The sequence below is a fragment of the Vigna radiata genome, chromosome 5 (assembly GCF_000741045.1).
Source record: "Vigna radiata var. radiata cultivar VC1973A chromosome 5, Vradiata_ver6, whole genome shotgun sequence".
Classification (NCBI taxonomy): domain Eukaryota; kingdom Viridiplantae; phylum Streptophyta; class Magnoliopsida; order Fabales; family Fabaceae; genus Vigna; species Vigna radiata.
The window spans coordinates 909,154-932,825 of NC_028355.1; the positions used below are offsets into that span (position 1 = coordinate 909,154).

Consider the following 23,672-nt stretch of genomic DNA (forward strand, 5'->3'; position numbering starts at 1 on the left):
AATATTTAAGTTAAATTAGTGTCAATTAGATCAATATTAAGTTTAACAAATGTTATAAAAAGTTAATTAATATAATCAATTTAATTAATTTTTTACACTCTAACTTTGAAGTAAAGTCACTAAAATTTAAATTAGTTTCTAATGTAAAAATACAAACTAATTTAGAATTAATAATAATAATAATAATAATAATAAGTGGTTAAAGCATGATAATTAATATTATAGACAAATTTAAATTTTAATTCATTAATCAATTATATATATTTTTATTAATAATAAATATTATTCTAGACTAATATTTTTTTTACCTATTATATCTAATTTAATCAATATAATAAGTTATTATTTTTGTGTCATCTTAATTTAATATTTCGTTATTAAAAAGCGGTACTCGTTTGAAGAAATTGATTGTCAATACACTAATTTAATAAAAATGAATTAAAAAATTATCAATAACTTCGAAATCAAAGAATCAATCTCAACGTCCAAAAATGTCAAACACCACAAGCCAAATAAGTTATCTGCCGCCATATTTAGTTTGATTCTTTTAACACTAATTTTGTTTTGAAAAATTACCAATAAAATATTGACAAGAGTAATAATTATTACGAAGGTTAAAATTTTAATTCTTAATTTTAATTCAGCATTTTATTTTAGAATATTCCAAATATCTTCTTGTATCAGTTAGCAAAGAAGATTAATCCAAAGCTTCAAAGCATCAGGATCAGGATTCAGGACTAGTTTTTGCGTAATGCAATTCTCAAGCTATTTCTTCAATTCAAATAGACATAGGTCCCACATCGTGGTGGCGTCAGAGGTTCTAAAACCGTACCAATTCACCCACAACCTTTTCACCTGTATCTTTTCACCTGTCACAAATCGAGATTTCCGACATGGCGCGGAACACATCAGACCTTGTAGCGCAACTCGATGTTGCTAATCACTTTCCCTACGACTCTCTCCTCCGCTACTGCTCTTCCAACATTTCGGGTTTCCCTCAACCCGCTACTCAGTTCACCGTTTCGCAGGTTTTTGTCTTTTTCGGAACTTTTATCTTGCTTGTGGATCACATGGGTTTTCGTAAAAAAATAATTTTTATTTTTATTTTTATTTTGGCTGTGTGATTCTCTGGTGAAATGTTGTTTTAGTTTGGGCATGGACAATCCAACCCCACTTACTTGTTGGAAGCGGGTTCTCATGACTCCGTCGTGAAGCGCTATGTTCTCAGGAAGAAACCTGCTGGGAAATTGCTCGCTTCAGCTCATGCCGTTGAAAGAGAATTTCAGGTTTTTTCGTATTACATTGATGAAAATTGAAGTCTGAGCTATTTTGAATTTGAAGAAGTAAACAATCATACCTTGTCTAGGTCTCTTGAGATCTTATAGAGTCATGTTGAAAAAGTAAACTAGATAGTTTTACTACTATCTAGCTTTTAGAATAAAAGCATTCAAATATAGATCACATTACTTCAAAATTTAGTTTAATTCAAAATCAGTTTTGTAAATGTTCGTCCAAACTCCCACTTAAGTGTTTGAAGTGTGGGCAATGAATAACATATTAGTGAGAAAATGACTAGTTGTGTGCCCCTATAATTCACAGGTTCTCCAGGCATTGGGTGCTCATACCAAAGTTCCGGTTCCTAAGGTTTTCTGTTTGTGCAACGATCCAAGTGTTATTGGAACCGCGTTTTATATCATGGAATATTTGGAGGGACGCATATTTATTGACTCTAAGTTACCGGTATGATTTGCTATCTAGTTAATTTTGGTTTCCTTGGTGATTGCTGAATTGTCATTGGTTTGATTGGTGACATGTGACTTGTAAATAATCAGGGTGTGCCACCTCAGAGGAGGAACGCAATTTACAGGGCAACTGCGAAAGCCTTAGCTTCCATACATTCTGCTAATGTGGACTCCATTGGTCTGGGAAAATATGGACAACGCAATAATTATTGCAAAAGACAGGTATATTATTTTATATATGATTATTTATGGTCAATTTACATGAAACTTTGGTTTTTAAGTGTGCCGAATGACATTGTACGATCCATTTAGCGACTCAATTGGTGAAATAAGACTTTGTCGTTGTGCATTGAATTTTTTCACGTGGAGATATATGTACTGGGATAGAAAGCTGAACATAGATGGATGAGCTGAACAGTTATTACGGCACAGTAAAATTTATGAAAGTAAATGTTAAGGAGACCTTGAAAATATTGATCACTGCATTTGGTTTTATAAAAAGTTTGAGGATGCACTTATCAATTCCTTTCCCTGTGTCCATTTTTTGGTTCCACTCCATGTTGTATCGCCACCCCTGCTATGTACCAGGACAGAAAAGAAGGGTTAGGATCAAAATAGTTTTATTTTATTAAAAAATGTTTTGCTAATAGATAGTTTCTTTTGTTGTATTAGATTGAGAGGTGGGCTAAGCAATATGTTGCCTCAACCAGTGAGGGTAAACCTGCAAGTAATCCAAAAATGTTTACCTTGATTGATTGGCTACGACATCAAATCCCCTCTGAAGATTCTTCAGGAGCAACAGGTGGTCTGGTTCATGGAGATTTTCGCGTTGACAATCTTGTGTTCCATCCCACAGAGGTAAGATTTATATAGTAAGATTACACACTTTCCTAAAGATTCATTGGATGAAAAGTATTTTTCTTTGTTCTGGTCTTGATGCATGGATTTTTGTTCTGGTCTTAATGCATGGATTTTTGTTCTGGTCATGCTCAAATTTAGAGTGTCATAACTAGTATGCTAACAGAAACAAAATTTATGTTCTCAATGCCATGTATTCTTTACTCTGGAGTTAGGACACTGTCTTTGAAGACTCAATATTAGTATTTAAGACTGTTAAATTCATTGGCATCTTAGAACCCACTTCTTGTGCCTTATAAGTTTTCTTTCTGCTGCAGGATCGAGTAATTGGAATACTTGACTGGGAACTGTCTACCCTTGGTAACCAAATGTGTGATGTTGCATATAGCTGTATGGTATGTACCACACACTCACTTTTCTGAATCGAGATTTCATAAAATAAATGAGTTATATAATCTTGATGATTAGCATCTTCATTTAGTCTGATTGCTTGTTAAACTGATGATAGAATCACTGTTTCAGATTACCTAAGCATTTGATTAATTGAATTACCTATTCAATTCATGTTCCTTTTGCTCTCCTGGAAGACTTATATTGCAGATGTTGGGCCTGAAAACGTGCGTGAAGGTATGGAACGTTCTGGGCTACCTGAGGGGATTCCTTCACTACCAGAATATTTGGCTGAATACTGTTCCCTAGCAGTAAGTGTTCTGAATATATATGTCTCAATAGATTTTGGTATCATTTATTGTGTATGCTGTTATGATGATATACCTCAAACATATTTATGCATTATTTATTACCTTTACCTTAAGACTTCTTGGTAATTGGAAATTTTGCTATTAAGTATGTGTGGAATTGTAAGGATCACTGGGCCAATTACACTAATTCCCTCTAATGAGCCCACTACAGTAGCATCATCACAGTTGGGCCATTCCACTGATTCTGAAACTGTATTTGGAAGGACTAGTAAAAGGCAGCCTCAACAACCTCAACACTTTAAGGATTACGTGGTGACTCTGCCCCATGCACGTGAGAAAGGAAAATCCGTTAGGAATGATTAGGGAATCACAAGTTTGTTATGATCTTTCTGCTTTTCTTTTTTCCTTTTATTTTATTGCCTTGTGATTGTTAGGCAGTTGTAAGAAAGTGCATATATAGCACATTCTGATGCAGTAAAAAGGGCAAGAAAGTTTTTGGCTGATTATTCTCTCTGCTTATTCTGTCCTTTCTGTTTCCTCTGTCTGCAATTCTCTATTCCATTTACCTTTTAGGAATTTAGATTCAATCAACAGTTAGGATAGATAATAGCCTCCACAATATATCCATCTAGATATTAGGGTATAGGGTTGCCTAGAAAGATGACATGAAAGCTATAATTTTTCCTAAAAGAAACCAAAAAGAAGGATTCATGTGTGTTAAGGCGAAAAGTATACCCATTTTCTATATATGTGGAAGTCACTTAATGTCGGGAAAACTGTGGTAGATAGGATAAGGATAAGGGCTTCTTGTATCATGTCTTTTCGCATTAACATTTGCCATTTAGGCGGGGATGCTTTTGGCATGTCTTGTATCATATCTTTGCCTATTCTTGAAGATCTAACCGAAGGTTTTTGGATTCCAGGAAAGAAAATGGCCTGTTGCTGAATGGAAGTTCTATATTGCCTTTTCTTTGTTCAGAGCCGCTTCAATTTATGCAGGAGTTTATAATAGATGGGTTAAGGTATCTAAATTTGTTAGTGATGCTGCTGCTGTTATAGTTTTAAGATCTAATATTTTGTGGCTTCTTTGTGTTGCAATAGGGTAATGCATCAGGAGGTGAGCGTGCTCGATACACTGGAGTACTTGCTAATGGCCTTATAGATGCTGCTTGGGAATTTATTGGACAAAATTCCGTGCTTCCTCAGCATCCTCCCTCAGGTAGCTATAACATGTAAACATTATGGCTTCTCATGTACTGTATCTAAAATGTAATTTGTTGCTCTAGTGGAAGCTAAAAATATTACTAGATTATTAGTATTAAAATACAGCTGAGGCCCTTTCACACCTGACAATCAGATGCAAATGTACGAGAATATTCAAAAGAGTTTGTGAATGGGAATGATGCACAGGGCCGCTCAAATCAGGGGAAGTTTGTTCCTAGTCAAAAGGTTTTGGAACTGAGGAAAAAATTAATTAAGTTCATGGAGGAACACATTTACCCCATGGAAAATGAATTTTATGAACTTGCCCAATCAGACTCACGCTGGACTGTTCACCCAGCAGAGGAAAAGTTAAAGGAGATGGCAAAGAAAGAAGGCTTGTGGAACTTATGGATTCCTGTATGCATCTTTTCCTCTTTATTTTTTCTGTATTCTTTTATTTCAGAAGCTTTTCTCATCATCAGGTTTGATATATTACAGCTTCTGAGGAGTTATGAGCATTGAAATGAAAATTAAAAGATGTTGTTGGCGATCCCTCACCATATTAAGGCAATTTGGTAGAGATGAGTTAGGTTCATAAAATCTAAGCTTGTTAAAAAAAGTTACTTAATAAAATAACAGGAATATAAAGGTTTAGTGGATCATAGATGGAAAAAGAACTTGTGGATGCTTGAAATGCCGTAGGGTTGAGCATTGCTATAACTCAACAGGACAGCTGAGAAAATATTCAGCCTGAATAGCTAGATGGAGTATTGAATTATTGAACGTTTATCATATATGATTATTTCTTAAATTCATTGTCACTATTTCTTTTCTTGAAAAAGAAGTCCTCTGAATGCATTCGTTTGTATGCAGCTTGATAGTGCAGTGAGAGCAAGAAGCCTTATCTTTGATGGGAGCAATAATCATCTCTCTTCCAATGCAAATGATTTGTTATCGGGGGCTGGTCTCACTAATCTCGAATACGGATACCTTTGTGAGATCATGGGTCGTTCCATTTGGGCTCCACAAATATTTAATTGTGGTGCACCTGACACAGGTAATATGGAGGTAAGATGGAACTTATCGATTTGCTTGGTTGATCTTTAACTGACTAACATTAATTGGATCTCTCTGGAGTTGATCATATTCAGTATGCACTCTATCGATGTTGCATTTTTATCTAATTTGGTAGCATTACTTTGCATATTAGGTATTACTGCGTTATGGAAATAAAGAACAACTGCAAGAATGGCTAGTTCCTTTGCTTGAGGGGACAATTAGGTCTGGATTTGCTATGACGGAACCACAGGTTGCATCTTCTGATGCAACCAATATTGAGTGTTCTATTAAAAGGTAGTATTATAGATAATCTTATGTAATTCAGGAGTTCAGTCTTTTCATTTAGCAATATAAATGCATTGGCTGACTACTTTTAAAAATGTAGGTTTGAGTCAAATTTCTTGGTAGAAGACAATTTAGACATATATGAGAGTATGGGCATCTTATTTAGTTATTTTCTTAATTTTTCATCTTTTATAGGCAAGGAGATTCATATATTATCAATGGGACAAAATGGTGGACAAGTGGTGCTATGGATCCAAGATGTAGAATTCTTATAGTCATGGTGAGCATTTGATTGAAATTTATTTCATTAACAGTCATCTGCCATTCATGTCAATAATTAAGTGTGATCAAAACATATGGGCAGGGGAAAACTGACTTCAACGCAGCAAAGCATAAACAACAATCGATGATCTTAGTGGATGTCCAGACTCCTGGTGTTCACATAAAGAGACCATTGACGGTGTTTGGCTTTGATGATGCTCCTCATGGGCATGCTGAAATAACTTTTGAAAATGTTTGTGTGCCAGCGAGAAACATCATACTGGGTGAAGGACGGGGATTTGAGATTGCTCAGGTAAGTCGGAAAATATTTCTTAGGTTGAATATTGGGATCTGATGTTGGTTTGAACTCTGTTATCTACTATTGAATATTGGGATCTAATGTTAGTTTGATCCTTTCCATCCCTTGGCTTAAAGAATAATAATACCTGCTTAAAGTAAACTGTTATGTACTGTTGTTTTCTGGGTTCACTTTTGCTCACCATTTCTGATTCCACTAAGTGAAAAACTATCGGTGTTGATGTTATTTGTTGCCCCAAGTTTGCTGAGTGACTGTGAAAATAGTTCTCAACCCTTTGGTTGATTTTGAATGCCTTGTAAACTTTGATAGAAATCTTCTACAAAACTAGACTTTGTGACTGCAAAGTCTGTCAACTCTTAACAAGATATAAAACTAAGTTAAGGGAGATGCTTCCTCACTCTACATACCAATTGATAAGTATCCAAGCGCTTAGCAAACTCACCTCTGGAGCTAACTATTTAAGGGAGAAAGTCAAGCACTTAAATACCCCCTGGACATACCATATTACTTGATGTGAGACTTAAGCACTCCCATAATACCCTAGTTCCTATCAACAACAGCTCAATATATTTAGATAGGGACTTTCATAAGTATGAATTATCATTCAAAAGTGGACACGTTAATAATAGTTTTAGGATATTTTGGATAATTTCTCCGAAAACATTTAAAGAAGAGAAAATAAGGAGTTTCTCTATAAGCTAAAAGTAGTTTATAAATAAGTTAAAAGTACTTTTTTTGGAGAAGTTAATGTAAGTGAGCATCTAGAAATTAGTTTGTATACAAGTTAATTTTAGTTTATGGATTTTTTTTTTTCTCTTTAAAGTGTTTTTGAAGAAGTTTATCCAAATAAACTCTTAATATATTCTACTATACAAGGAATTGCGGGGTTATGTATGGAAGTTATTTGGTCTGTCTGACTGCATAATTTACATCTGCCTATCTTTTATATGTTTGGTGAAGTACCAAATAGTATATTTTCAATGTGCTTGTAACTACCATTCTTACAGGGTAGGCTGGGTCCTGGAAGGCTGCACCATTGTATGAGACTTATAGGTGTTGCTGAGCGCGGCATGCAGTTGATGGTTCAAAGAGCCATCAGTAGAAAAACATTTGGAAAGTACATTGCTCAACATGGTTCATTTCTTTCAGATATGGCCAAGGTATTTGGAATTTGTTGGAAAGGGTAAAAAAAAAAACTAACCAGAAGTGGCAGGAATAGAAATGTCTATGTTTTACATTATTAAGATTTCTGCTTACTTAGCTTCTGATGTTCAGTGCCGAATAGAGGTAGAGAGGACCAGATTGTTAGTGTTGGAAGCCGCTGACCAACTTGATAGGCTTGGGAACAAAAATGCTCGGGGGATACTAGCAATGGCAAAGGTAATTGTTTTTAGCACAGCATAATGTTCTACTCTATGGCTCCTATCACTTCACTCTGATGTTGATTCTTTCGACACTCTGCTTGGCATGGGAGCAGGTAGCTGCACCGAACATGGCACTGAAGGTGCTTGACATGGCAATGCAAGTGCATGGAGCAGCTGGTGTTTCATCTGAAACCGTTCTGGCTCATCTCTGGGCAGCTTCAAGGACACTGAGAATCGCTGATGGTCCAGATGAAGTTCACTTGGGGACCATTGCCAAGCTAGAACTGCAGAAAGCCAAGCTTTGAAAACTCGACCACTTTTCTCCTCAGGGCTAAATCAAAGTCGTCAAATTACACCAAGAAAATGTTCCTAGGAGAAAAATATCCGTGTTTCAAAATGCTTTTGGAAGCATTATGTAACATAGGAGGTTGTTCAAAATCAGGTTTGAAAATTGTTACTTTAAATTCCTTAGTTAAATATCACAACCCAGTGGTTTACTGAAAGAAGAAATTCGTGAGTATGCAGCATGTTATTTAAGTTGATAATAAAAACATGGATGGCTTAATAAGCATATAAAAAAGTATATAGAATGCATGTGGAAGTCTTTCTCCTGTACAAATAAGTAAAAACATCTATTTTAGCTGGAAGCCAAAATAATATGCAAAATTACTATAATTCATTATCCACAAAAAATAAATGCTATACCACCTTTCCTATTTTCAGCAACTTGATAATCTTTTCATTCGGACTATGAATTACATCAATTCATCCATGCATTATATAATATTCAAAACCAGTTTTAATCTTTTCATTTATCATATGATACAGATTACTGGCTTGGTAAACTATATCAAATAATGGGATTTGAATAGCAAATGATATTATTCTAAAAGCTATGGTTAATAATAATAAAAAATACGACCTCGTTTTAACAAATTCCCAAAACTTCACTATCAAATAGAGTTAAAAGTCAAGTTAAGACATTCTTACATTCTTAATGATATTTCAATTAAAATCATGCAATTTTATCTTAACTTTAACTAAGAATAATAAGATGGGTTAGTTATAATGAATTTAATTATCATTCATTTTGTCTAACACTTGGATTCCTTTGTAATTATTAAAATACAATAATTTAAAAGTTAAAATTTATAAATTGTATTATTCAAAAAATACAAATATATAATAATTTCGTAATTTAATTATAAATTAGATTATAATTAAGTGATTTAATATGGTTTTTCAATTTATACACCAGAGTTAAGTTCTACTAATTTTCTCTAAAAAAAAATTAAATAAATAAAGGGCTACTTTACGTTCCATAATAACCATATTGACAAATAATACTAAATAAAGAAGACAGTAAAAAAAGAAAATGCCTTAAATGTTAACAAGGACTTTACTGGCCATACACCCTCCACCAACGTACGATGGAATTCTTATACCAACAAAACGTGTATAAAAAGGATGGAAACTCTCTTTAAGAATTTTTTTTTTTTTATAACTTTTTCACAACTGTTTCAAATATTTTTTAGAATAAATTCAAATATACTAAGATGACACGTGTTTTGTTGTCAAAAAGTTATTAAAAAAGAGTTGTTAAAATATCATTGTCCAAAAAGATATATCATGTTTGGAAAAAATCATTTTAACAACATTTTTTTAACAACTTCTTTACAACGTATACGTGACAGTTTATGATTGGTCTATTTTACATATTTTTTTAAACATAAATTCAAATAGACCAATAAAATGATGACATGTATCCCATTGTCAAAAAATTGTCAAAAAGTGTTATTAAAATATCATCATCCATTATGTTTTCACTCACAACCTTATTATGGATCGATTAATTAAGAATGGTGAAACATCAATGTTGGGGAATTGAAGTTTGTGGGAGAACAATGTTCTTACAAACTATGACAGAGGCCTAGTTCATTTTCTATGAAATAAATTACAGTGTAAGTGTAAAAAAGTTATAATATAATTGCTAAAAAAAGAAAAAAAAAAAAACTTTTTCTCCCACCCTCACTGGAGAGACAAATTAATAGATATGACAGATAGTGTAAAATTTAGAACTTCACCAAAAATCAAGGTTTATATAACTTCAAAGCAACAACAAACATCAAGCGTACACATCAAAAACTTATATTAGCAGCAAAGTTCTTGATTCAAGGAGATCCTCTCAGCTATACCTTTTTTAAATTGTTTTCTTAACAACCAGATGCCAAAATTAAACAATGACTAAATATATTTGAAGTGATGTTGTGCAGAGAGTTTAGGAATTACCTGATATCTTGGACGTAGAGAACATATACATCAGAAGTACCTCCGAGAACTTGCCGAGAATTTAGAGCATGTATAAATGAAATAATATCACACGTTGATGAAAGAATAATTACCCAAAAGATTGAAAATAATAGTTCTGATCATCGTTTCCGATCTTGTTGAGGGAAAAAGGAATACAGAAGGAAGTTTCATAGGGTGGAATTGCATGTGTATAGAGGGATATGGGTGAAGGTAGGAATCGCAATCCAAACAAAAGGTTCGCCATTCTTGGCGTGTCTTCGATCCTCCTTGTGGCTGTGGTGGCTGTGATAGCTGTTACTTTAAACCAAGGAGAAGTAGCTGAAGATGAAGCAGCTCGTATCGCTAGTTCTCAAAGGACAAGTGTAGACATACTTTGCCATTCAACAGAATACTCGAAAACCTGCAAGAAAAGCCTTAAACATGTAGCTGCTAACGGAACCACAGACACAAAGACTCTGGTGAAAGCTGCGATCAATGCCACAGCGGTGGAACTTTTGAGCCACATAAGGAACTCATCCCTTTATAAAGACTTGGGGAAGGACAACATGACAAGACAAGCCGTGGATATTTGTAAGGAAGTGTTTCAGTATGCGATTAATGGCATTCAGAAATCTGCTGATACAATAGACAAGTTTGAATATGGGAAGTTGAGTGAATATATTTATGACCTAAGGGTTTGGGTCGCGGGGAGTCTCACTCACCAGCACACGTGCTTGGAAGGCTTTGTGAACACGAGCACGGAGGCTGGTGTGAAAATGACTAAGATTTTGAATACCTCTTTGGAGCTTAGCAGCAATGCGTTGGATATGTTGAACGTGATCTCTGGTGTGATGAAGGACCTTAACATGAGCTCATTTGGCAATAGGAGGCTTCTCTCTGAGGACAAACCAACCTTGCATGATTATCCTTCGTGGGTCACTGAAGAAAAACGGCGTCTTCTTGAGATGGGAACTGAAAATCCTGATGCAGTTGTGTCCCAAGATGGCTCTGGCCAATTTAAATCTATCAATGAAGCTCTTCAGACCGTCCCTGCTAACAATGAAAAACCTTTTGTGATTTACGTCAAAGAAGGTGTGTACAGGGAAAATGTTGAAATGTCTGTACTAATGACTCATGTCACAATCATCGGAGATGGTCCAACAAAGACCAGATTCAGTGGTAGTTTAAACTACGATGATGGCGTCCAAACCTACAAAACTGCTACTTTTGGTTAGTATCTCAGAACTGCTTCATTTAAATTCTACCCTATTGAATACAAACATACCTAACTAACTTTGTATTATCATAAAACGACAGCGGTTAATGCTCCAAACTTCATGGCGAAGGATGTCGGGTTTGAGAACACGGCAGGGTCTGAGAAACATCAAGCAGTGGCACTGCGAGTAACAGCAGACCAAGCTGTGTTTCTGAATTGCCACATGGATGGGTTCCAAGACACCCTATATGCTCAGTCACAACGCCAATTCTACCGTGATTGCTCCGTGACTGGGACGGTTGATTTTGTGTTTGGAGATGCCGTTGGAGTGTTCCAAAACTGCACGCTAATTGTGAGAAAACCGTTGGGCAAACAACGGTGCATGGTGACAGCTGGTGGGAGAGTGAAATCCGACAGCCCCACTGCCCTAGTTTTCCAAGGTTGTGTGTTCACAGGAGTGCCGGAAATGTTTAGCATGCCACAAAAGGTAACATACCTAGGAAGGCCATGGAGGGCATACTCTAAGGTAATCATCATGGACTCCCAACTTGACGACATCTTCATACCAGAAGGGTACATGGGGTGGATGGGAACTGATTTCATGGACACTTGTACATACTTAGAGTACAATAACAGAGGCACTAATGCTGACACTTCACTTAGAGTTAAATGGCCTGGTGTTAGGAGTCTAACAGCAGAAGAAGCAGCTGATTATTATCCTTCCAGGTTCTTTGAACTTTATTCTCCAAATGATGGTAATTGGATTGTTAGATCTAGGGTACCCTACAGTCTTGGCCCTTCTCCCCAGTAGCTAGTCACTAAGAAAGAAAAAAAAAAAAAAGGTTATCTGATATTCTAGTGTCACTCATCTACATCAGAAGGGTTACAGTCATACATAGTCTAGTTCTGAAAGATATATACATTCTTATCTTACTACTGTGTATATTTTCATGTTCTCTTGTGTAAAAATGATAGGTGAATGTGTCAAAATGGGATATATTGGATCTACTGTTCTTTCTTGTAAACTTCACTCATAATTGCTTATTATACAATTGCAGCAACACTCAATTTTAGAGATAAATAGGAAATTTGATTTGGAAATGTATGTTTCAGCTGTCATGGTGTGGCATACTTTGAAACATGTGCTTGGATAAACAGTAATATGTACATAGAATCATGTTTTGTTTCATACTTATATTGTTGGGAAAACCTATCTTTTTAACTAACTTTTTTTTTTACAACATATATATATATATATATATATATATATATATATATATATATATATATATATATATATATATATATATATATATATATATATTAATATGTGATTGTTCCGTTTTAAATATTTTTTTTAGAATAAATTCAAACAGATTAATAAAATAATAACATATGTCTTGTTATAAAAAAGTTATTAAAATATCATTGTCCATATTTTTTACGTACTATCAAATATTTAGAGAATGACTTTTAAAATATATACTTTGGAACTTTTTTTTAATGTCAAAAATAATTCTAAATTGCATAATCAGAAAATTGTTTTTCGAAATATTTTTTGCAATTTGTATTATGTGAAATGTTTTTTTTTTTAAATGCAATTCGAAAGGTATTTTTAGATTGGAAAATATATTTTGAATTTTTTTTTAAATATATTTTAGATTTATGTAATTTAAAAAATATTTTTAATCTGAAAATACATTATGTATTTTGAAATAGAAATTCTTTCGAAGTTGTAGAGTCCGAAATTTATTAAAATGAAAAGGTGTAGCCTTTTATTATAATTTTAGTCAAGGATAATTTAGCGTTTATGAATTTTATGGGATGCATTAAGAAAAAAGGGTGGTGCATGAAAAATTAGCCCTTCATTTCGATTCAGATTTAGGAAAGCAAGTAAACCAGGCCCAATTTAGCTTTGATTTTTGTCCAGGAGCGGGAAAAATAAATCAAAAGATTTTTGAAAAAAGAAACGTTCCCTCCCTCTCTCTTTCTCTCCTACGCTATCGATTCTCTCTCTTCCTCTCTCTCTCTCTCTCTCTGCAGAACTCACCAGGTTCGAACTTGACAATACCCGATTTACGTTTTTTTGGGACATTTCAAAACCCTATTTTCAGTTTTCGGAATTTCCCATCTCCTCGCCGGAAAACTTAAACCCTAGTTCTTCTTCCTTTAGGTTCTTGGCATCGAAAATTTCGATATTACCATGATTTTCGAGAGGATTTCGTCCTCTGGAAATGACTAAGAGTACCTTGGAACCCGGGGGGAGCGGAGGCGGTGGCTTCCACGCGGTTCACGCGGAGCGTGACCTAGAATCTAATTGGGAAGTTGACCTCGCCAAAAAACTCGAGGAGTATCTGCTGAAAATTTGTTCAGGCGAGATCACCGGCGAGGAAGAAGGACATATTCCTGTGAACTTTGCCGAAGGTTTGGTTCATCATACCCGTTGATCTTTTGAAAGTTCCCATTTAATGTTTAAGATTTGTGTTCGACTGAGTTAGTTGTTTCTGGGTAATTGTAGCTGCTCTACTGCTTCAGGGTTCCATACAGGTCTATAGTCGAAAGGTGGAGTACCTCTACACCTTGGTCTTGCGTGCTTTGGAGTTCCTTTCCCAGAAAAGGTTTGATTCTTTAGTTCAAGTTTCAGCCTTTATCTGTCTTCTGTTGTGTAATTTGTTTTTTGTATCTATGTACCCATTTTTCATTTTATTATGTTACATGGTAATATTACCTTTTTTTCTTTAATAAACGAAGAGTAGGTTTTAAATTTGCGCTTACAGCTTTGTCGTGGTCCTTGAAATAATGGGAAAATTCGAAAAGAGTATATGCAGTTGTGGTGATGGTCACCCTCTGAATCTTTGACATTGTGGCCAAAGTTACGATTGCGTTTTTATTCCCTATCTTTACAACACTTCAGCGGTTACTTCTTGGTGGCTTTCCTTTTCTATCTGGTTTCTGTTTTTGGGTTAATTGGTGAATAAGTTTTTCGCGCGATGTGCTATAGGTGCACAACATTTGATGTTTTAGGTTGGTCGAATTTGAAATTGTGGTTAGGTACACTTTTTCTAAATGAAGTGCTGTAAAGTTAGGGATACGATGTTGGGTACGATTATGTATGTGGTTAGGTACATCTGTTTTTTTTTTTCAGAAATATAGGACACGAATATACTAATTTAAGATTTTAAAATATATGATTTGGGATTTTGGTTACAACTATGGATAAATGAATATAGAATTTTCTATATACATGGTTTAATGTATAAATGATGAAATATATGATATCTCCCTCTAACAGTTTTATTCGCTTCATTTCCATGCTCACCATTAGTGTAAATAATAATAATTTTAATATCATCATTCTTTGTCTATAATTTGTGTACCTCTGAATTTGATTCATTAAGGGTGAGGTACCGAAATTTTGTGCATCTGGTATGTGCCCACTAGCCAAGAGTACTCAGATAATGGGTACTGGTATTTGTAGTATATGTGCATTAGGTAAAGCATGCAAAAGTCCAAGTGAATAAGGTGTTGAGTGATATTATAGCTGTATTGGATTGTTATTTTCAGTTCACTGATTCTGATGCAATTTATTGAGATATTTCTAAAGAATTGGAAGGTTGGAAACAATTGAAAGAAATAGAATTCAACGTTTGGCTGATGTACTCAGTTCCGGACTTGGACAGTTTATTATGCACAATTAAAATTGTGAAGCATAATGTTAAATTAAAATGAAAGAAATCTCTGCACTCAATATTTGATGGCCTGGGATCAATATTTGATGTATGAAGATTGTTAGGTACTGTTCTATAGTTTATTATAAAAGGACAATCAATGTGTATGGCACATTGGGTGGAGATGAATGAGATGAGCAATATATAAGGAGAAAGACCCACTAACATAATGTCTTAAGATTTTGGTGTGTAGCTGGCATCAAATCTCTTTTATTAATTGGAGATCCAAATCTCCACCATTATGTATTGACTCTGTTTGGTATGTCCATTTAAAGAACCCATTGTTTTCTTGTTATTTAAACTTGGATATTGAGAAGTAGATCCACCTTTGTCAGAACTGTCACTGTCAACAGTAGAGTGTGGGCTCTAATCATGTGTTTGGTTCAATGGTGGGAAGGGATGGGAAGGAAGGGATTCGGCTTCCTCATTCTCCCCACTCCTCCCATCCATTTTCCTCCAATTAAAGTGTGTAATTTTATCATTTGTTTTTGGTATACCTCACTATGAAAACTGTATCAGAAATGTATCTACTTGCATTTTCTGTACCTCCCCTAGTAATTATGGTTCCATGGGAAAAAATTCAATTGCAAACAATCCTGTTGATAGAGTCAATTAGGCTAAAGAATATGAAATCAATTGTGGACCTTCACATTACAGTTTAAGCTTTTGGGAAAACTCATCCTTGAAACTGTATTGTCCTTTATGACCATGTGGTCAGTAATATGATCCTATCTATTTTGGTTCTTGTAAACACAAAAATTGAATCTCGGCACCAAGTTGGTATTGTGCATGGCCCTCGTTTCATGCCCTGTGTTCTAGGCATGTTAGAGATATGAAACCCATTGTATGTTGTCTTCACCTAATGATTAAACCTTTTTGGAGCGCTGCTAATTGACAAAGCCAACAGAGTATTGTAGGTGACGTGAACTGCAAAGTAATAGTGTGTTTTGATTGACTTTCATTTGTTCTTTTGAAAATTAAACAGCAATGTTTGATCTCACTAAGTGTTTTTGGGCAGACAGCAAGATCATGAAGATGGGGAATCGGTCCAACCTGAAGAAATGGGTTCCCGTGCTGTTTCTGATGAGGAAAATGATCAATTCTGGGGCTTAGATGACATCCAAGGTACCCTATTTAATGGAGATGACTGAATTATCACACAAGAACCTGGCAGAAAGGATTTATTATTATGATTATTAATATTAGGTAGCAATATTTAGTCTACCGGAAAAATAGTTTTGTTGCATAACAAGGTTGAAAATGTACATTTATAAATCTATAAATCTATATATGGTAAGATTCTTTTAGCTTAATGGATTCTGAGAATATCATCAATTAAGTTCGGTCATCATGTTATTGGTGGAACCTGGTTCTCTCTGCTTTGGACCTCTGTCAAAATCAGACATTATTCATTTTCTTCGCAATATCTTAATTCTTGGACTTCTTCCTTCCATTAAATTGTCTTCTGTGCGTCCTATCAGTATTTCATGAAGTGTGTCAAAATAATAACTGTTATTTCTTTTCAGTATAAATATTTGCAAATGGCTATATCATCTGTGTTATGATGCAGTTGAAGAAAAGAATTCCTTGGATGGCACAACAGGCAAAGAAGTAAATTTGGATCTCTTTATAAAACCTCCTGCAAATCTAGTTGTTCTTGAAGGTGACTGCTTGGATGCTGGTGGTGATGGAGGAGAATTGGAGTCTTTTCTGGTATCTTAATTGCTTGCAGCTGTTTGCACAATGATGTTTTTTTTATATTCACTGATAATACGATGATTCGTTGCAGTTGTCCACCACAGACCTGTACCAGGACTTCATCTTATTGGACACATCCGATGCTGTTGCAGTTCATGAGTTTTTGGAGGGTACCAAAGCTGCCAAAACTCGAAATGATGCTAGTAGAAGAACCCCAGGTCGTAAAAGCTTTCTTTCTCCTAGACGTTCTGGTGGAAGTGCTCGTAGATTATCTGCTGCTAAGAGTCAGTGTGCGAATTCCAACTGCTCCCCTAAACTTAATAGTGGTTTTGATGATGAAAACGTCCGGCCCAGTTTTCCTGTCTCTGATGGTCCTGATGACTGCAATTATGGATTTGATATGGGTCAGGGATGTGAGGCATCTAGGGATTCAGACAATTCTGATGACGATAATGATGATCCATGGAAACCTCTAAATCCTCATGAACAGGGCAACTTGAGGGTGAAGCCATTCAAAAAAGGTCCCCCCAACTCCTCAAAATCTTTCAACAACTTGCCCTACCTTAGTTGTGTAACTTATCTGCATTTATCTTTTCGCTGTTCCTGCAGTGAAAATTTTAAAAAAGATTAACATTAATGCGAGACAACCAGTTCCTATGAGCTCCTTGTTTCCACTTGCAAAATTGCATGGCCCTATCAGTCCAGAGCTCGTGGAACTGTGGGAGAGGCAAAATAATGCCCATGAAAGACAAAGGGATTTTCAAGCTCCATTCTATGAGAAGGTACTTTTTCATGGTTTCTCTATTTACCAGTATATTAATTTTTACGATATAAAATGTGATGTGAAAATTGCAGCTGAGGCAATCTCTTGTTAACGAGGGGAATGAAACTGGTGTAACATTTAACACTGAAGGGGACAATGATGACATTGAACATGACAGTGGAATTCCTGATTTTGATATGCCAGACAATGCTTTCATGGAAGAAAATCTACCACCTTTCAATAACGAGGTTAGGAAAGAAGATTAGTAATATGGCTATCTATATATTCTAATGACATTTGAAACTAATTTTATATCTCTACTTGAATTAACAGCCTGAGTTTGATGATGCTGATGTCAATGTTGATGAAGCCGTAGATCTTTCTCAGGCAAGTTTGGAAGACCTTTGCCGCTCTCATCTGGTAAGAGTGCCATTATGACTTGTTCGGATATAAAAGTAATTATTTATCAATTCTAGAATTCTGTTAAAAAGGGCGTCTCAGTCCCCCCTTCGCCTGCCCTGGTCATAATTTATTTTACTAAAACCGTAGAGAAATTTAAATCCTATAAGCATATGCTTATGGTTTGGAGGAAAGATACCATTCACTCCATTGTAGTCCAAATATCAATTAAACAGTATCTATACTCAGTCGTTTGTTTTTACCGAGAAGATTTAAGGAACGAGTTATAGATTTGTAGCCCTGTATGATAAATTCTTTAGTTTCTGTTTTCACTGCACTAGTACTGACAATAATTTTTCCTCATCTAGAATGCTCTCCTAGCAAGCATTGCTGAAACTGAGAAGCAGACTGAAATGGCTGCTAGGGTTTCAACGTGGAAACAAAGAATTGAACATAATTTGGAAGAACAGGTGAATTCATCTTTTGGGTGGCCTTCCTCTATTTATTTCTTTAAATTGAATGAACTGTTTTGGCATGATAGGAATCACATCCGCCATTTGATATCCAAGATTATGGTGAGAGAATTCTTGACAAGTTCTCTCTGCTCTCCCTTGAAGCAAGCAGTAGCCGAGTCCTGTCCTTTTCTGATTTGGTCAAGGATCAGGAAAAGTATGACGTGGCCCGAAGTTTTTCTTCCCTTCTTCAACTGGTAATTCCTTTGTTAGCAATATCCAGTACACCTTCTTGAACTTTTACTTCATGTTATGATGTTTGATGTTGAAGAGTCCAATTTATCAGATTATCACTGGATTACTTTTCCAATCTATCATACAAGTTCTACCATTTTCAGGTAAACAATGGAGAAGTAGCTCTAGAAAGAAATGGAATTGACGGGAAGTCTGTCTGCTACACATCTGTTAATCCCTTTCATGTTAAGCTCCTTAAGCATGGTAAGGAACGGGAGGATGCACAGTTTGCTTTGCCAAAAAAGAGAGCAAAGTCTCCTAAAAAACCCTCTACAAAAGGTGATAAGAACAAAACTGAAAGAGAAAAGTCATCAACGAAAAATCATTCTACAAAAGCTCATAAGAACAAATTTGAAAGAGAAAAATCTCCCACATCTAGGAGAAATGGATCTACTGGTGTGTCACCACCAACAAATTGTAAACTTTCTGTAAAGCTTGGAAAGGTGAGTGCGATAAAGTTATCCCCTGAAGCCAAAAGAAGGCGTAGATCACACTATGTTGAACCAGTTAATTTACATTCAGCAGGGTGACAGTTAATTTACCCTTCTCCCTAAATGATTCAAGACATCTGCTAGATGTCTTGGACTTAGTGAAGTTAAGTAGTCATTTTGTAACTCTTATTTATCACTTAATACTAACATCCATCAGTTTTAGCCTGTATTATTATTGTTGATGACATTAACACATTGATGTAATGATATTCACATGTAACACCGTAAATTCTTATTATTGTAATAACGTTTTGCCCTTGCCCAATAGTTAGAACTATTCAAATATCTAACATGTTATATATAAACCACTGCTGAATTAAATTTAGATCTAATCTTCAACAACAACAAATAATACTCTGGGAGTACTTCTGAATTTTTCATGGGGGAATCTGAAATATATAAAATGTTACGGTTTATTTAATAAAACCATAAAACTGTATATGACGTTTGTTTGCATACGCATTTGTTGCAAACTGAAAATAAGTTTCAACTACTGTGCAGCAAATTATCTATAGAAGAAAGTAATGGAACTTGGCAATTGTTATTGTAGCTTTTGAAGCAAAGCAAAATCAATTAAACCAGAGATTCTCAGTAACAGATAAAGAGGTGTGGGCAGAACGAATCAGCGTTTGGGTACTTCTTGGTTTGGGGTGTGCTTTCCTTAGTGCTTTGATGTATCCTTTGAGTAATATAAAAATTTGGATATATCAAAATCAGTGTACTGAATGTACAGTAAATGGATAACACCAAAATTCCTACTATAGTGATATTTTAGACAAATCTGTTTTTGTATGAGTTTTTTTAGTCCTTTAATTTAATTTTCCTTATGATTGCGGAAAAATAATTTTATCTTGCTACCAAACTACAATTGACAAATATATTCTCTGGTTAATTTATTTATTTATTTCAGTCATTAATGAGTAACTACTAAAGAGATTAACTTTTAGTTGCCTTTTAGTTTGTTATATATGTAATGTTCAAGATGTGAAGGTATTTGTTATTACCATGGTATTATTCATTAATATCTAATTAATTACATGTATATGTCTAAGTATATGTCTCGATTTAAAGAAGGTCGGTTAAACATCTCATATCAGATAAATTAGATTTATACTATATAAATAAATGGGTGTAAACTTTATATTATAAACTAGTCTTGTAAATTTAAAGTAGAATTAAAATTTATTTTTTAAAATTGTTATACAAATATTTATGATTTTTTACAAAATTAAAAAATTCATTATTTTTATAATTCATCTAGAGCATAGTATGTTTTTGATAAAAAAAATTAATAAATATACTTTTATTCATTAAATTTTGATGTGAAATTATAATTTTTTCATGTTCAACTAATATTTTAGTTTTTAAACTTTAAATTAAATTTAAGCAATTCTTTTAATCTAATTTGACACATCAACAAAAATTTAATATATTTAAATTAAATGAATTATATTCGTCTATTTTTAAAATTTGAAATCAAAATATTAGGCAATAATAAATTTTAATTTCACTTGAAAATTCAAGATTAAAATCATATCTAAAAGATCATAAAAAATAATGGTTTCGGAAGCTCGAATAAAAAGATAGATAGTTGTTAAAAAGACTGTATATATTTAAGTGAAACAGTTATATAGTAATTTGTATTTAACAAATTTTTAATTTATAGGTAGTTGAAGCCATTAAAAGATCATCAAAGATATTTATTCTAATTATTTACGAACAAATCTATTTGAAAGATTTTGACTTTTACTTTCAACTCATTTATATTCAACCTCTTACTTAAAAGTTTCATAGATGAAAAACCTCATTAAAACAATCTGTTAGGAAATATGATATTTAAAAGCAATATAGAAAATGATAATAAAGTTAATTTTGATTTTATTAATTCATCTTATTAGTTAACAAGTTGCTGCTATACTTTGAAAAAAGGTATTCTATATTACACCTAAGTGTGTTTAAGTTTAGGTTGTTGCGAGATATATTACGTAGTACGATGTTTTTTTAATTTTAAATTGTCAAAGAGTTCTTTATATTTAATGTCGTTCTAATAAAGAAAGTGACTATGCATACCATACAAATTTTTTATCTATGCGTACTGTATAATTTTTTATTAAATTTGATGAAATATCTCTTGATTTTTTATTTTTTAATTATTTGAATAAATTATTTAAAAAACAGAAAAAAATAGAGTTATATTGCAAAAGTAATTATTATTACATCCTTAAAGTTGCTCGAAATGATATATAATATCAAATTGTGCTTCATGTCGATCAGTCCAACATCAACTCAATTAAAACATTAAAAATAAAAATAAAATAAAATAATTTCATATAAAATATTAAAATAAAATATATCTCTAAAATTGTTCTGATTTGCCGACTATATATATACAAACATTGAATTATGAAATAATTTTGGTATTCTATTGTCACCGTTTAAGGAACTCCAAAGTAAGCAACAAATAGAAAAAAAAAATATAAACCTATTTATGTTAACCTCCAAACGTTACAGTCACAGCTACCTATCCTCACGCGCCGCTTAACGCACCGCCTTCATTAAAATCCACACGCGACGACATAAAGAAACCACCACGCGCCACACAGGGTTTTGTTTCTAGAACCACGTCTGCATTCGAGTCAAGACTCACTGGGTCTCCTCTCGCCCACCTCGGCCTCGCACTGGGCGGCGGAGCTACAATCACCGCCGCTAGACGACGGGGACGTGTTTCCCCTCCGTTCCCTGCTAAGAATCCTCGTAAACGATAACATGCGACTCATCGGCGACCGAAACGACGGCGTATTCTCGTCACGCAAATTCTCATCCCGCGGAGGCACCTCAATGGTCACACCAACCAACGACGATTTCCTAGAGCCAGCCGAAGAGGAAGGACAAGAGTTAGAACCGGTTAGGTTCTCCCCCGAACCGGATTCCGGTTCGCTAACAGTTATAACAACCTCCGGTTCGGCCGCGCGCTCGACCGGTGCGCGACAAAGCGGACACGTGTCGTGCGAGTGAAACCACATGTCGATGCAGTCTGTGTGGAAGCTGTGGTTACACTTTGGTAAGACCCGACCCGATTCTCCCAGTTCGAACTCATACAAGCAAACCGCGCATTCCGGCGCGTTTTCCGGGTGTGCCTTGGGGTCGTACGTGAACACGGGTAGCGAGGCGAGGACAGCAGCGTCGAGGCCGCGGGACACCGCGGCGGGAGTGTCGGCGATGTAGAACCCGATCCCGATCTGTATTCCGCGGAGCTCGCGGTGGCGGCGGAGCTGACGGCGGCGCGCGCGTCTGAGGTACCAGCGGGCGTAGATGTGGAGACAGAGCATTAAAATGACGATGAAGAAGAGTAGAACGATGGCAGAAAGCATGATTTTTCCGCTGAGGCTGTAACTCTTTTCATCGAAATCTTGTGGGATTGGGCTTCTTTCTTTGAATTTTGGTATGGCTTCGTTTCCTCCTTCTTGAGCCATGTCTGAGAGTGAGTAAGCAAAATTGAAGAATAATAAAAAAGGGATTTTTGATTATGTTGGGTTTATAGAATGCAGAGAAGAAAGAGACAGGAAGGTTCTCAAGTGTTTGAAGGATTAGGTAATCCTTTTATATGCAACCGTCGTTCTGTCTAAATTCTTCAGTTGCCACAGTTGACGCGCTTTCTATTTTCAATTTTATGTTTTTTTTTATCAAAATTTATATTTCGGAAATTGGCTTGCACCTTCGTTGGTGAGTGGAACCCACACGTGTTTTCATTATTATTTTATTTTTTATTTTTATTTTTTATTAAAGCGTGTGGAAAGTTGAAGTGTAGAAGGTGAAGTGAAGTGAAGTTGTCTGTCTATTGGTTGGTCAACGTGTTCTTACTTAACATGAAGTAATGGTCTTCGTAATTTTTTGTCTACACTTTTTTACTTTAATGCAAAGAAAACTTCTTCTACTTAAGTTATGTTCTTAACTTAATAAAAAATATATCCTATTTAGTTATGTTCATAGAATAAGATTGTCATGTTTTCTTATTGTTTTTAGGAGTTTTCACTTAGTTACTTAATTAAGATTGTCTTACAATATAATTTCACTTAGTTTTCTTTTAGTTTTGACTTCCATTTGCAATAAATTTTTCCATAAATTAATAACTAAGTAAAAAGTAAATCACAATGTGTTCACATCTCACATCATTATTACAAACTTTGCATTCAATCTTAAGAGAAAAGGTTATATTTTAGGTTTATGAAAGGTTTTATAATATCCTGTTACACTTTTGTTGTATTATAATTTTTTTAAAAAAATTAATTTTAAAACTTAAAATTGTACATGATTTATTTTCTCATCAATCGGTTATCAAAGTAGTAGTAACATGATAACAGAGTAATCTGAGATGAATTCTAACTGAGAGTGAAATTTGAAAGTTTATATTGTGTTACCAGACTTCCAATTTAGAAAAGTATATTATAACATTAAAGTTTTATAACAATATAATTTTTTCAAATCTAACCTGACCTGAATCTATGGTAGTCAAATTAGCCTACGAATTATGACGCATTTTGACAGTTCTA

General features: G+C 34.5%; 4 protein-coding genes across 6 annotated transcripts; 3 read left to right on the plus strand and 1 right to left on the minus strand.

The window, feature by feature from the left end:
• Positions 1 to 720: 720 nt before the first annotated feature.
• LOC106760127 (probable acyl-CoA dehydrogenase IBR3) lies at positions 721 to 8,386 on the plus strand. The gene is made up of 17 exons (XM_014643565.2): positions 721 to 1,028; positions 1,149 to 1,286; positions 1,600 to 1,740; positions 1,833 to 1,964; positions 2,415 to 2,600; positions 2,918 to 2,995; positions 3,188 to 3,301; positions 4,225 to 4,323; positions 4,403 to 4,520; positions 4,659 to 4,921; positions 5,378 to 5,572; positions 5,715 to 5,857; positions 6,044 to 6,128; positions 6,213 to 6,422; positions 7,436 to 7,588; positions 7,704 to 7,808; positions 7,906 to 8,386. Exons 1-17 carry the CDS (start codon positions 894 to 896, stop codon positions 8,095 to 8,097), a joined length of 2,487 nt encoding a protein of 828 aa, XP_014499051.1. The 5' UTR covers positions 721 to 893; the 3' UTR covers positions 8,098 to 8,386.
• Positions 8,387 to 10,065: 1,679 nt separating this feature from the next.
• On the plus strand, positions 10,066 to 12,138 carry LOC106760034 (pectinesterase/pectinesterase inhibitor-like). Its single transcript, XM_014643472.2, has 2 exons — positions 10,066 to 11,311; positions 11,399 to 12,138. Exons 1-2 carry the CDS (start codon positions 10,303 to 10,305, stop codon positions 12,106 to 12,108), a joined length of 1,719 nt encoding a protein of 572 aa, XP_014498958.1. The 5' UTR covers positions 10,066 to 10,302; the 3' UTR covers positions 12,109 to 12,138.
• A 1,083-nt stretch (positions 12,139 to 13,221) lies between these two features.
• LOC106760136 (condensin-2 complex subunit H2) lies at positions 13,222 to 19,389 on the plus strand. Of its 3 annotated transcripts, XM_014643577.2 has the most exons (12): positions 13,286 to 13,350; positions 13,471 to 13,721; positions 13,816 to 13,915; positions 16,044 to 16,150; positions 16,596 to 16,738; positions 16,815 to 17,244; positions 17,333 to 17,505; positions 17,579 to 17,734; positions 17,820 to 17,906; positions 18,254 to 18,355; positions 18,427 to 18,594; positions 18,736 to 19,389. In XM_014643577.2, exons 2-12 carry the CDS (start codon positions 13,532 to 13,534, stop codon positions 19,159 to 19,161), a joined length of 2,082 nt encoding a protein of 693 aa, XP_014499063.1. In that variant the 5' UTR covers positions 13,286 to 13,350; positions 13,471 to 13,531; the 3' UTR covers positions 19,162 to 19,389. The 3 variants fall into 3 exon arrangements, with proteins under 3 accessions (XP_014499062.1, XP_014499063.1, XP_022636105.1); XM_014643576.2 differs by having other exon boundaries at positions 13,222 to 13,721; XM_022780384.1 differs by lacking the exons at positions 13,286 to 13,350; positions 13,471 to 13,721 and having other exon boundaries at positions 16,048 to 16,150.
• Positions 19,390 to 21,458: 2,069 nt separating this feature from the next.
• LOC106760188 (RING-H2 finger protein ATL2) lies at positions 21,459 to 22,903 on the minus strand. Its single transcript, XM_014643650.2, has one exon. It carries the CDS (start codon positions 22,593 to 22,595, stop codon positions 21,759 to 21,761), a length of 837 nt encoding a protein of 278 aa, XP_014499136.1. The 5' UTR covers positions 22,596 to 22,903; the 3' UTR covers positions 21,459 to 21,758.
• Positions 22,904 to 23,672: the final 769 nt, after the last annotated feature.